The 14,404-nt window shown below is 36.2% G+C and overlaps 1 protein-coding gene across 5 annotated transcripts; it reads left to right on the forward strand.

The window, feature by feature from the left end:
• The first annotated feature begins 1,481 nt into the window (after positions 1-1,481).
• On the forward strand, positions 1,482-14,246 carry LOC136853539 (zinc phosphodiesterase ELAC protein 1-like). Of its 5 annotated transcripts, XM_067129246.1 has the most exons (9): positions 1,875-2,013; positions 2,252-2,372; positions 5,779-5,870; positions 6,053-6,342; positions 8,864-9,018; positions 9,664-9,800; positions 11,108-11,264; positions 12,753-12,930; positions 14,101-14,246. In XM_067129246.1, exons 2-9 carry the CDS (start codon positions 2,260-2,262, stop codon positions 14,230-14,232), a joined length of 1,254 nt encoding a protein of 417 aa, XP_066985347.1. In that variant the 5' UTR covers positions 1,875-2,013; positions 2,252-2,259; the 3' UTR covers positions 14,233-14,246. The 5 variants fall into 5 exon arrangements, with proteins under 5 accessions (XP_066985342.1, XP_066985347.1, XP_066985343.1 ...); XM_067129241.1 differs by lacking the exons at positions 1,875-2,013; positions 2,252-2,372 and adding an exon at positions 1,482-1,618; XM_067129242.1 differs by lacking the exon at positions 2,252-2,372 and having other exon boundaries at positions 1,891-2,013.
• Positions 14,247-14,404: the final 158 nt, after the last annotated feature.

Genomic DNA, 14,404 nt, shown 5'->3' on the forward strand with positions numbered 1-14,404 from the left:
AAACAAGATTTTGTATTCCATTGTACTCTTGTTTTCTCAGCAATAAAATCCTTTTGATGTAGGCTACTGTTAAAATAAAATCGTTCAAACAAATTATAGTTTATATACAGCCCTTGGCATTCAGACTTTTCAAAAGAATGGTTACAGATTATTTTGTGACCTTATTGTATATCTAATATATATATATATATATATATATATATATATATATATATATATATATATGTGTGTGTGTGTGTGTGTGTGTGTGTGTGTGTGTGTGTAATTAAATACTGAATTGCAGTTAAAAGCCAACTCGGGAAAGCATATTCCCCTTCATTCGCGTGGGATTATGCAGTAATGGTAGACTAAATGTATGATTTTCCAAATTATTTTCATATATAGCTGTTAGATTATAGTAAAATGACATCTCTCTTTATCTGTCGCCTTCATTTTAAAACTGTATCAAAAAATTCCTCACTGGTGATACTCCTTTGCCAATTGCCTTTCAGTGTGGCATGACTTCATGGGTCATCACAGAACAATGGGAGCAGACTCTTGGCTGTTTCCGCACTGTCGGTTTTGAAACAAAACTCTTTGGGAACTTAAGATGCTCTGGACTGTAAGCAAATTATTTGAAAACTTTACATTGATATGATGCATGTAAAATAACTCACTTTTCCTTGTCATGTAATGAGTAGATGTTACCATCTTGATGTATGCAGTATTGTATTGTTTGTTAATCATGAATGGTTAAAGAAATTAATAAGCAGTGCGGTAGAAGCTGGGGAACTGCAGAAAATTACAATTCAAGAAATGCTAAAAATGATAAGCAAAGAAAATCTAGAACTACAGAAAGAAATAATATATTAAATGTTTCAGTAAATTGTTATGGACAGAAGAGAAGACATATGGGTTTACTTATACCCTTAACAAATATTAGCTGCTTCAGCAACTGGAGTGATCACTCTAATTAGACTTCAGTTTTTAATAACCAACGCTCTCCAGGAGACTGAGTTTTCTAATATATTTATTGCATGTTCTTATTATCTCGAATTTCTATTACGAATTTTTAGTGTTTTGTCGCTATTTCACTGTCCCTGTTTTCTTGAGTTTTCATCAAACACAGAAGTCATTAATGTACTTTTTTTCCCGATGTTCGCTAACTTCGCTTTCAAGTCCGTTGATTTCAACTTTCAATGCGATACGGCATCCGTTGTCCTGTGCTCTTGAATATAACTGTTTGTGTGGATAATCTATATAAATACCTTTCGTCTCCCTTTTATAGGATTTGCTCGTGTTTTCATAATTTTTTGTTTTCTCTTTTCCTCGCTGGTTTTTTCTCATAACTCACAAAAACTTTTCCTCCAGTACTTTTCAAAACTCTTTCCTGGTGTCTTTTACAACCATTATCAATATTTCTCCCCAAAATCAGGCAAAATGTCTCTGGGTAATGCAGTGATCACTCTTATTGTGTTCTGTTTTGCTGAGCGCACCCGTCCCAGATTTTATAAAGTGGGCGTTTTGTTCAAATATTTGTTACACATTTCCTTCAACAGTTTGTTTGTTATGGTTGCCTTGGTTCCTCGAATAGCATTCCACGAACACTGTTTCTGCTGTATATTCGACTCATGTGGAAGTAGGTGTAGAGGATTTATGTCCACAATTTTTTCTAGTTTCCCGATCAACATATTATCCCACACTGAAGTCACTTGTTGATTATTTTCTTAAACTTGTGTGATTTGGACCTTTCCACTTTTACTACTTGAGAATTCTACCGCTTCATTCGTGTTAAATGTGTCTATCCCAAGACCATTACACATTCCTGTAGGCAATAACACTCGATGTAAATAGAAAAATCCATTTAACTTGATTTTAAATTTCCTTGTCTTTCATTCACTCTCATTTGTCGTCACTTGAAAAAGTTGTTCTGGCATGGGCAACTTTTCTTCCTACTACAGACAGGTCTTCAAACTCTGAGTCAGCCCCTTATCGTAGTCTTCCGTCAAGATTTTAATGCAACGTTTGTTTCCTGTAAGAGTTGGTTAAGAAATGTATTAATTCAAATTAATTTAACATGTGCTCTAACACTAACCGATCAGGTAAATTTTGATATATTATAAAATCACTTATGGTATGGTAAATTTTTGCTACTCGAGTTGGCCAATTAATTAAATGAATGTTACAAGATATCGACTGCTATTATCGTTATTTATGCATTCATGACCATTATTATCGGTGCAGAACAGTCGTATTTGTTCTCATATCCTAGGCCAGGCCATGCCAAGCAACTATGGGGTCTCCAGTGTGAGACCGGGGCAATTGCATTGGGGAGAACCAGGAAGGAAATGGATTGCACCACCAGGAACAATGGTGAATGCTGAAATTGGTAGGTAAGCAGTTGAAAACATACACTCTTCATCTGTCAAATCTGTAGACTCTACAATTTGTAAACCACTCCATGGGATATGGCCTAACCTAACCTAATTTAGGGACAAGGTCGGATCTAGCCTAAATTGTTCTTGTCCTTAGTAGGACAATGGGCTTAACCTCTTTGCGCCCTGGTAAAACTATAGGACAGCTCCGCATGGATTATTACCTTGGGAATTGATTTTTCCTGTACTTTTATTGTTGCTGATAAAGGAGGTGGTGTTGTTTATTGCTGGTCCGTTATCATTACTTCATATCTCTATCCAACATGGTTGGGGACCCTTTGGGAACGCTGGGTTTTGGGTGGGGGAAATTGCCAGGAGAAAGACTGGCTTGTCATGTTGTTGTGGAATGGTTTTGTTCATGGGCAAGTTATTAGGGAGCCATATGTTCAAGAAGGGATTGGCTAAGGAAACTATTATAGAAGAACGGGTTGGTAGCATTCTCGACTAGCACTCTGCTGGGCCCGCGTTCGATTCTCCGACCGGCCAATGAAGAATTAGAGAAATATATTTCTGGTGATAGAAATTCATTTCTCGTAATAATGTGGTTCGGATTCCACAATAAGCTGTAGGTCCCGTTGCTGGTAACCAATTGGTTCTTAACCACGTAAAATAAATCTAATCCTTTGGGCCAGCCCAAGGAGAGCTGTTAACTAGCTCAGTGGTCTGGTGAAACTAAGGTATACTTAACTTTACCTAACCTAACCTAGTAGGCCGTGTTACCTAGGCGGAGATCGGACCCCCTGGTGAAGGAAACTCTGCTTTTTACCAAAAGTTCCCCTATAACATTGCGCATGTGCGATAGCATTCCAGGATGGCTAGCATACAATAACATATCAGTTTTGAGGTTAATTAAAGTCAACTGCCAAAAAATAATGGTAAATTTTTTATAAGCAACCAAAATGCTATAGAAAAAGTCAATTTCCAAGGTATTACCCCTTGCAGAGCTGTCCTATAGTTCTACTCTAAGCTATTTTATAAAAGATTTGAAAATAATTTTGTAATAGATATGAGTAACCTATAAATTTGATGTAAATTTGGTTAAAATTTGGGTCCAGTGTAAATGCACAGGTCACATAGGCTGGCCTAGGCTACCTTGTAATTGTAGTAGACATTTCAAAGAGAATATGAGTTAACCAGACCTGCTGTTACCTTACCTAACCTTAAACACTGTACCCTTTCCTGGGTGGGAGTGGAGCCTTACCCCCCTTGGACCCCCTAGTTAAGTCATGACCCTTTCATGTGCATACTACCCCAAAACTCCGTTTCAGATGAAACGCCTCATAACATAACATGATGCAGTGGACACTAGGCTAATTGAATAATGGGCTTCTCTTTATCTTACAAATGACCTTTCAGTTTTAAAAATGGGTGTTTTAAGAATTGGTCATGACAAGGTTGGACAAATTAAAAAAACAACTGGTGCCGTAGACTACTGCCACCTGTCAGAAAACACAGAAATTATAAGTTTTTTTTTACTTGGAAGGAACACTTTACTAACAGGTATGATTGATCTTAGTCAGTTTATAGAAAATGAATTGTCAGCCTTTGCCAGACCATGTCCAAATGTTATATAATTTTATATTTTGTTGTCTTTTTATGCTTAGTACCAATAGACAATTGGATATCCACTGGTTTGATTTTTCTCCCAAAATATGCTTAGTACAACAATATATTGTACCTTATTTTTTACTTGTTTTAGGCATAATTCAAAAGGGTGCATCCCCCCCAAAAAAAAAAATTATTTAAAGTGACATCTCAAATGTAGGGTAAACAGGAGCTGGTCTGTCAGTTAGTATCGGTTATTTCATGTACGTACCCATCAGTGTTTCATAGTGTTTGTCTGAAACACACAAAATGTGTTTTTGGGAGTTTTGACAAACCCCATGTTCATACAGAAATACAAACCATCTCCTTTTGTGTAGAAGCATTCGAGCATGAGCTGGAAATGGTATTTTAAGCTTGGTAACCAGGTGGTTAATGGCATTAGGTAGGTGAGTCTTAGAATCTCCCTCTTAGCTGTCGTAACCCAAGCACTTGTGCTGTGGGTACTGTTGAGAGTGAATGTCTTGATATTCTCACCTCTGACAACCTACACTGAAGCTATTTCAAAGTGTAATTATTGGTAATTGGTGCCCTTTGTTCATTTACAATGCTGCATCTGGAATGTTTACAGCATCTTTTGTGTTCATTAACATAGGGCCTTCTCTTGGCATTCCAAGAGACCTCTCTTTCACTACTGTGAAGGGGACCACTACTGTTCTTGCTAATAAGGTTAACCTTGTTGACCCTTCTGTTTCAATTGAGAGCAGTATCTTCCTTTGGAATGGGTCTGTTCTGGGATACTCCTTAACCTTCCCTAAATGCAGTGTTGGGTTGTTGGTGTAGAAGAGGTATGTTGAAACTCAGGACAGCATAATACACTGGGCAGTATCCTTGATAGCCTTTTTTGGGTCAGCAAAAGGGACTGCAGCTAAGTCTTTGGGGGTAGCTACACTTGCGACATTGGTGATGGAATAAGAGCATTCGATTCCAAATGCTGGTGAGGACCACAACAGTCTTTTTATCTTAAAAAGAGCCAGGGTTCTTCCCAGGGATGCCTGTCGCATCAATGGGCAACACATTAAGCAATGGGCAGAGTGATGGGTAGTCTTTTCAAGACAGGTATTTGACACCCATTCTATCTCCTGTTTCCAACCTACTGTCGAGGATTGCTCAAAGCTCTCACCCTGTTGGCTGAGATGAAGGTGATTATGGAGAAAGATTTAGTGGTGTCATTTACATCTCTGCAGTCATTTCTTCATGGGAAGTAAATTGATGAGTGATTGAAGATATGTCATCAATCTCATCTAGATGAGTTTGCACTCAAAACTGATTTCAGGATGGAATCCAACATTCCATCAGACTTTGTGCTTTCTGTGTACCTAAACAATTAATATTTTCAGATAGCTAGCCATGAAGACTCCTTGAAGTACAGCCACTTTGTCAGTGTTGGGGCTGTCTACCTGTTCATTTTCAACTACCCTGCAGTGTTCATGCAAGTGTTCTCTATCATGTCTACTTAGGCCCTTTTGAATGGGATACACATTCTGTATTGTCTAGGCAATTGGTTGATCCTGGCATCCTCCAAGTTGCAGTTGGCAATTCTTGGGAAATAGGAAACCAAAAGTCATGTTTCTTAAGTGATACCTCCACCATAAGGAGCAAGTCTTCATAATAGATGATAGTTCTTGTTGGAAAGAATCTGAATCTTTTAAAGTTAACTGCATTTTTTCTTAGATATACACATCTGTATATTTGTATAATTAAGAAAAAGCAATTACTGCAAGAAACTGCAATACTAATGGGTTGTTTAAATTACTTCCAGATCATCAAGAATGAAGATTTATTTCCTTGGTACCGGATCCAGCTATCCTTCCACAAGACGAGGGGTTTCAGCTGCAGCACTCCAGCTAGATGGTATAGTGGGAGATGGATTGTTCATAGTTAGGTGTCAATAATTATATGGTACTCAATAATTACATGGTACAGTATAAATTTTGTTCTAGATTTTTCAAGTTCATTGGAAATATTAAATTTTTTCATAGTATAAATATGCAGGTTAATACAATTAAAAGACTTCTTTTCCAAATTATTTTCAGATGGTAATGTATGGCTTTTTGACTGTGGTGAAGGCACTCAGATTCAGGTGCAGAAGGTGGCTTTTTCAAGGCAGAAGATTAATAAAATATTCATAACTCATCTCCATGGAGATCACTTGTTTGGACTCCCAGGTCTGTTATGCACAATATCATCTCAGATTGGTCTGTCTGAGGAAGAACTACAGAAGAAAGGGGCACCAGTTGTTGATTTGTACGGTCCCCAAGGACTGAGAAGATTCGTTTATACCGCCCTTAGCCTATCGAGATCACTATTGCTTTTCAAGTATCGAGTAAGTTATACATTTCCTTCAGGGGTAAGCTGTTTATGGTGTACTTTTTGTGTAATGTAGAGTGTATTATTTAGTATATTATTATATGGAATATTATCATCATCTTCTATCAACAAATCAGTGCCATCTAGTCCTACAGGAATACAGTACAAACTATCACCTTTTATGTCAGAGTATCCCTCAGCATGAGCTGGAATTAAGTGTTGAAACTAGGTAATAATTGTAGGTTGGCAGGTGAGTGAGGGAAACCCCTACTCACCTACCCTCTGACTGATCATCAAGTTGAAACTTCTTTCATCATTTTTGTTTTACATGTTGTTTTTATATTTGTTTTGCGTTTTTCTTACACTCTTGGTTGTGGTTTCATCCAAGACTCCCTATATGGGAATAGGGACTGTGATCTTGAGTTAACCTCGTCTATTGATTCAGTGAACTGAGCTGCTGAGTCTGATTTTTAGCTTCAGTGGTCCCGAGAGTGCTCACTAGTGCGTGCTGGCATGTTTTTCTCTCCTGCTCTTTGCATAGGGAGTCTGACAGGGCCTTAGAGTCCTTCACCTTCAGAGCCCCATGTCTTGAAAGTACAGAGTGGTACAGTATCTGATTTTAATGAAACTTCTGTTCACCCGCTCCCTCCACCCAATGTCCTTCAGCCATTCTTGAATTGTGCCATGTGCCTTATGTTTGGATTTCATGGAAAGATTTTTTTCTCATACACATATATATTTTGTTTATTTATACAGTTTTTTATAACTGTTTACAATGATTTATAACATTTATAGTTTTAAGGAACTGAGTCGTTTTATTCATGCAACTATAATTTGATGGAACAGCAAATATTTTTTTTTTTTATATTATTGCACTGAGTGATGAAGAGCTTATGCAGTTTCTGAGCTCAACCCACACTAAAGGATTTATCAGAATAACCAAAAAAGATACCTGAAAACTACGTAAGCTGGAAGTTACAGGTGAACATATGGATGTTCAGAGAATACCACACTTAGAATACCTCTAATGAAGTCCAGGCATGTGAGAGTATACATGTACACACCAAATAAGATAGTAGCAGACAGGTGAAAATACTTCACAATATTGGTAAGAGTCACCACTAGATATCATAAAATGTATCGTTAGCAAAGTGGTCAAAGGAAGTCATGATTTAATGGTTCATGATGAGCTTTGAGTTAAGAATTCTTGGGAACAAAACCAATAATTGACTAGACTACAGTCATGCAGAGAATGTCTCTAGTTTTTACTACCAAAGGTGCTTAGGGACTCAGTTGCCTACTCAGATAGGTGGAAGGGAAGATTTGTCAGCTTTAAACTTTTAAAAAGAGCTTATCCTTTTCAAGGGGAGAACTGCACTTGTATTCAAAATAATTCATGGGTTTTGTTCTTTGCTGACTTAAGCATTTTCAGATGCTATTTATTAGTTGCACATGAGTTGGAGTTGGCAGTTTACCTTCTTTTTCTACTTTAGTAACATCTCTTACTGTATACTGTAATTACCTTGATACATTATTTTATAGCCCTATAGTGACCATTTATAGGCTAACATTTCCTACCTCGCACCTCCACATCCCCTGCCATTTTCACCTGTCAGTATTTTTGTGCATTACAGTGACTTTCCTTCACACAATGTTGCATTTAACTGACAGTCAGCCATTCTTTTCTTTTTGATGATCTGTCAGTTTCTGCACTAGACCTATCAGGGCCTAACACCTACTTCCTCAGTTATCTTTTTGACAAAATTCCATTTTGAAAGCTGCTTTCTATTGAGTGATCTTCCCTCCTATATAGCCAGTTTGCTATTTGAGACAGTGGTTTGCTTAATATGGACACACAAACCAGCATAGTAAATGCAAGTGGACACAAGCACCTCCATTTTGAAGTACCCTAGGAATCTTTCCTGCTTTGGCATTGGCTTGCTTGTATGAAACAAAAAGTCAGCCTTTAAAGCTTTTGGATTTTTATCAGATGTTTAGATTATATTTATTTGAAATCTGAGTATTCTGAAATACTTGTTGTAGCTATAAATTCTTGTTATTAGGGGTGACTGTAGTTATACTGTAGTTATTCAGTTTGCTCAGCTGTGATACAAAAAGATCTGCCAATTACACTTCATAAAAAACTGAAATAATCAGTGGAAGTGTGGGGACAGCATAAACAGGTGGTCAGAACTTAAAGAATATATTTTAAAATTTTAGACTCTCATGCTACTGTATACTGATTTGAATTTTGTCCTTATGAACTAGGCACACATGTTACTGATGTCAGAACAGTAAAGTCATACTTAGCAATGTTAATGTTATTAATGAAATGATTAAGGTAAACCAGAACTCACTATCTGGGTCTGCTGTTAAATATGTTTAGACATTTCCTGTAATGGGGTTAGTCCCTTGCTCATGTAAGGTGTCTGTTTAACTTCCAGTTTGGATATTCTGTAACAATAACTATTGTACTGTGGACAATAAAGACTTGAAAGTTACAGGATTTCGTGTTAATTTTAGATAGTTTCTTTTAGGTCCATGAGCTTGTTCCTATCAAAGAGCAGTATTTAGAAGATTGGGACCAATGGGTTGTTGATCACTCGGCACCTTCTGTTACTCACCCAAGTGAATTGCCAGGGTCATTGATTTATTCTGTTGAAGACAGCGATGGAAATGCTCACTGGAAGTTGTAAGTATGGAACATATTCATCACTGCTGTTTAGGAGTGCATGTCAGAGTTCATTATTTATATTAACTATTGAAAGAAGAGAGAAAGAGAGTTAATTTAATCACTGTTAATCAAATCAGCTAAATTCCAGCATGAGAGAAGAAGAGAATGAATTAGTTTTTTCTGTTTTTGAATAATCTGTACTTATTTAATTTTCTCTTGTAAGTTACATAAGTAAGTGAATGCAATGCCTAATTCTTGAATAAAAAAAAAAAGTTTTGTTGTTGCTTAGTTTTGTACTTTGTACTTTGGTTGCATTGGTACCAGATGTATGTAGCCTTTTTTATGTGGATTCATCTAGCAAAATTTTATAACAATTATATTTATGTAACATTTACATTGTTTTGGGTGGTACTGTATAATGTTTAAATGATATTCTGTAGTCTTTACTGCATATGAGGGAATGTGTGGAAGTTATGTATTCATACATATATACAAATACTGTACCTTGAAATAAAGTGCTTTATACCATTTTGCATAAAGGATGAATTGCTTTGAATTTTTATTAATTGGATTCCTGGAAGCAAACCTGCCTAAATCAAGGAACACTTGTACAATACATAGGTATGTGTCTTCTGTACCCTTTATGCTTTAATTATTTTCTAGGTTTGATGATGATAACTGGTGCGCTGTAGCTGGTTGGATTCATCACCGTGTGCCTTCTTTTGGCTTTGTTTTAAATCAAAAGGGTCGACCTGGTACATTGGATAAGGAGAAGCTATTAGAGCTTGGCCTTCCTCCAGGTCAGCCATGTATTTGTTTTTTCCACAAACCTATTACAGTTTGTGTATAGCCAGCATAATCTGCTGACAAGCACGCTCCAGAAAAAGCAGAAAGCACTTCTACCTGGCTCACCCTACTTATGGCTCCAAGTACCTCTGGTGATATGGAGGTAACATCTTTCTGTGTTGCTGGGTTTCCATGGACAGATTGCAATCCTGCTCCCAGGTTTGTGTGATTTATTATGCTCATTTCCTTCATATTGATCAGATGTCATGCATAAGTTTGAACTAACTGATCGTGTATTATTTGTGTTAGCTAGTCTATAATTAATTTATACTGTATTCAGTTTAGTGTGTGTCCAAAATGTCTTTAGCTTTTGAGTGGTCCTGTAATTGTCTTCGTTCAGATTCTAGAAACTGTAACATTTTTTTAATAGCCATTCTGTTTTTGGTTACTGTCTTTGTATTATTTGTTGAAGGCATATTCTTGGTCTTTGGCATATATATGAATTATTTGGTAATTTTACATTTAAAATCACATTCTGACATTGTTTGGTATAATATAATAATAGTTTTAGGAAGTTTCAATATCTAAGTTTTAAGGATAATTACTTGTTCATGTTATCATATAACATCCTGGCTATATCCAAGTACACTAATGGGTTTGTGATAGAGCATACACAAAATCTCAAGAATAGTTTTCATTACAGTCCCATTACTTTACAGGAAGTGTCCCCCTTCCCACCCGTCTTTCTTGCAGTGAGTCCAGCTAACAATGGGGGTGCTTTGGAGACCAGGTATTTGGATGGCTAGGTAGAAGTGCTCACATTCATCTTTTAGTGGAGTAAGTGGGAATTATGCTGGTTACACAGTAGGCTGTAGAAAAGCAATGAGTTTTTATAAAAAATCAATTTTGATTTTAGGAAAATGTTATTTTTTCATTTGCTTGTTTTTACAATAATTTTTTTCCAATATGTAATATACTGCCATATTTTTTTCATAAGTATTAACCACAAAAGTGAGAAATATTTACAATCCATTGCAATTCATCAGTAGATAATGATTTAGGATCTTTTTATCTAGTGTCAAATCTGTGAGGAGAGTAACAAATTTCAGTATTTAACATAAAAGCAAGTTTTATCACATGTTATTAAAATGCATTACATAAGTTTCTAATTTCGACTTGGTTTTAGCTCAGCTAATTATAAGATGGGAGAGACTTCTGAATATGCCAAATGAGATTGGTGTAAATATGTTATTTCCTATTTGTTATCTGTATTTTCATCTGGCTAACCAACTTGAAAACTTGGTTTTGTCTTACTATGAAGGTCCTTTATATGGCCAGTTAAAGAAAGGGAAAGCTGTAACGACAGAAGATGGTAAACTAATCACCCCAGATATGGTTGTTGGATCACTGATTCCTGGCAAATCTTTGGTCATTCTGGGAGACACAAGAGATGCTTCTCCTCTTGCTCATTTAGTCAGGTTTGTGCCATAGATTTGTTTGTTTTTTATTTTGTGATGTCATCCAAAAAGACCAGGGGGTTGTTACTATTGATTCCAGATAATGCAGATATTGTTTATATGCTTAAACTCGACAACAGTAAGAAATTGTTGAGCCATGAAAAACTTACAAAAGCTTGAAATTTAATGGTTATCTAATTTTACAAGATACACTGTCACTGGCATTTAACAATTAGAAATTAGTGATAATTGTAACCTCCTAAACATAATAAATAAAAAAAGTTCCAGTGTTGAACGTTCAGGGAATTATTTAAAAAATTACTCTTGTCATATTCACATATGCATGTTTGACACATGTACACAAACAAAAATCTAAGGTTTTACGGCGCTTGTCTAGCGATGCCATTAACTGGATTTTCGTTGCCAATCTGCTGTTAAGCGGCGCTGATTTTTGGGTAATGGCGCTCAGTTGGGAACAGAACCCCCGCCATTAACTGGGGACTGCCCTTATGAATGTGTTTTTTTTTCTTTCTCTCTCTCAACTTTTTATAAAACATTTTTGAGAGGGTTAGACTTGCTGTTCTCTGTTTTCATAATGCAGTGGTAGTGTTTTGGGTGGCAACTGAAGTGGAGAGAGAGATATAGGCAGAAAAGGTAAATAACAGCTGTGATTGTTTTTAGTCTGTCAAAATGTATGCATTCAAACTGGTCAACCTCAGCGAGGTAATCCTCGCTTAACCGGAAGGAAACCATTCTTAAGATATTCCTTCCCTGAGAGTCCCTCTGTATAATCCTGGTTGAGTGTGGTCCAGATATGCAAGGGGTATTAAAAACCAATCTAGTCTGCATATGTTTTTAGTTTATTTTTTAATTTTTATATATTTTGTCTTGTTTACTGATGGTAGTTATGTACAGCATCTGAAATTCTGGGACATGACAAAAGCATATTTAGTGTCACAATACCATCAGTTCCCAGATATATCATAGGACTGTTTTTGATATTCTCAGGCCCAGTGTTTTTGCACGTTTAGCTCAAATTTAAAGTTCGAGACTCTATTCAGTTAGTGTTTTTAATTCCTTTTTCCTCAAATGGATTTTTATATGCAGTAATATGCCCAAATATATAATTGCAAAGGTTATGCTTACCTTTTTTTACAGCCTTTAAATTTCTTTGCAAAGTAAAACAAAATCAAGCAGAGGCAAAAAATTAATGCTGCTAGTACACTGAGAACCCAGGAAGGAGAAAAGCTACTTGTACCTCCTTGGTATAAATTATATGCACATAAAATATGGATGTCCTAGAATTAAAAGTCTTCATATTCATATTGTCTGTAGTTGATTTCATTAAAAGTAAAATATTTAAAAAAGTATTTAAATGTACAGTATTCCTTTTATGACTTTGTGTAAAAGGCCTTGAAAATATATTCATTATCTTCATGTATAGACAGATGAATTGTTATAGGTATAGTTTTATAGAATACTGTAGTAATCATGATTATTCTGTGACAGAGGCTGTGATGTTCTCATTCATGAAGCAACCTATGATAATTCTTTGAAGGAGAAAGCTGCAGAAAATGGACACTCAACTTCTGGTCAAGCTGCTGAATTTGCTAAGAGAATAAATGCAAAGGTTCTGTTACTCAACCATTTCTCCCAAAGATATGGACAGGTTACTGAAGACAGTCAGGTAGGTATTACTTTGGTCCCAAGTTTCATCGTAGGCTTAAGGTAACTGCTGCCTTTTATATACAAAATGCAGTTTAAAAAATTTATTTTTATACAAACTCCATATTTTACAATACCCTTCTGTGCATTCACACAAAATATCTGGTATTCCTTAAAAGAAGGGATCCACTGTTTCCAGCTGAGAAGCCATGCTTCTAGGCTCCAACAACCATCTAGTGGTAGACTTGGGTATTGTTTGTGTTCTCTAGACCAGTTGCAAGGTATGCAGGGATTGGGAGGAAGTAGGTTTGTCTTTAAAAAATATTAGTTTTGTGTAAACAGTTGTGTCGAAACTGTTTCATCACAAACACTACAGTAGTCTAAATAGCTATTTAGATGGGAAGTCTTTCGTAGCTGCTACCCCTTAAGATAGTCAGTCTTTTACTGTACCTCCTTTCATATTCTTTCTTGTCTTACTGTCCACCGTCACGTAACAATTAATTCATGGTACAACTGCGAGGTTTTCCTTGTTACACCTTTCGAACCTTTAACTGTCATTTTCTGTTTCAGCGCTGAATGACCTCATAGGTCATAGGCCTAAATTCTATGTTATATTCTATTTCTTCTAAAGTGTCTGAAAGTTTATCATGATACATTACTGTAAGGTAATGAGTTTGTGATGAATGTTTTTCAGATAAATACACACCTAAAAAATATTTTTATTAGATTGTATTTGTATCAGAGCAAGAACTATAACATGAAATATGCAGCATATAGGGTGTAAGAAAATCAGGAAAAAGGAAAAATACCTCACATTTTGGGACTTTAAGGGCTGGCTGTAACAGTCAGGTGGCAACAGAATGAAGGAGCAGATGAAAAATACATGAGAAAGTACTGCAGTTGTAGAGAACCTTTTAGTTCTGCCAAACAAGGCACTGGATCTTTCTTAGATAGTGACCCCCAAGGGTTTTAACCTGGTATGTATCCACTTTTGCAGTGTCGAGTACAAGCCCGTTATATTAGTCTTATTTAATGACCCCCGAAAACCCTTGGGGTCATTATCTGGGAAAGATCCAAAGTACTTTGTAGGCAGTACCTTCTACCAGAAAGAAGGTTAAAGCATCATGTGTTTCCGTAAACATGAAACTTGAAATTTAGCTGTTCATAATGAAGACAATCTTTGGTCTTCCAGGATGAAGAAACAGTAGCAGTTTTGGAGCAGGAAGCTTTGTTAGCATTGGAAGGAATGTCGATCCAGGTAAAATGTGCTGAAGATCTGTTTACGTATGAATTACCCATTACATCAAGAGGAGTGAGTAAATAAACTTATCAATAAATTACCTGTATTTTCTTTTCAACTACAGGCTTAAATTTTTAGGTAGATGTGCTGTAGTGAGCTGAGCCAGTATTCAAATTCCACTGCATTATAATATATGAAGCTTAAGGACAATTTGCTTGCATGTATTTTCATGTCTATTTCCTATTATATACAGCAT

This window comes from Macrobrachium rosenbergii, chromosome 27, assembly GCF_040412425.1.
Source record: "Macrobrachium rosenbergii isolate ZJJX-2024 chromosome 27, ASM4041242v1, whole genome shotgun sequence".
Taxonomy (NCBI): Eukaryota; Metazoa; Arthropoda; class Malacostraca; order Decapoda; family Palaemonidae; genus Macrobrachium; species Macrobrachium rosenbergii.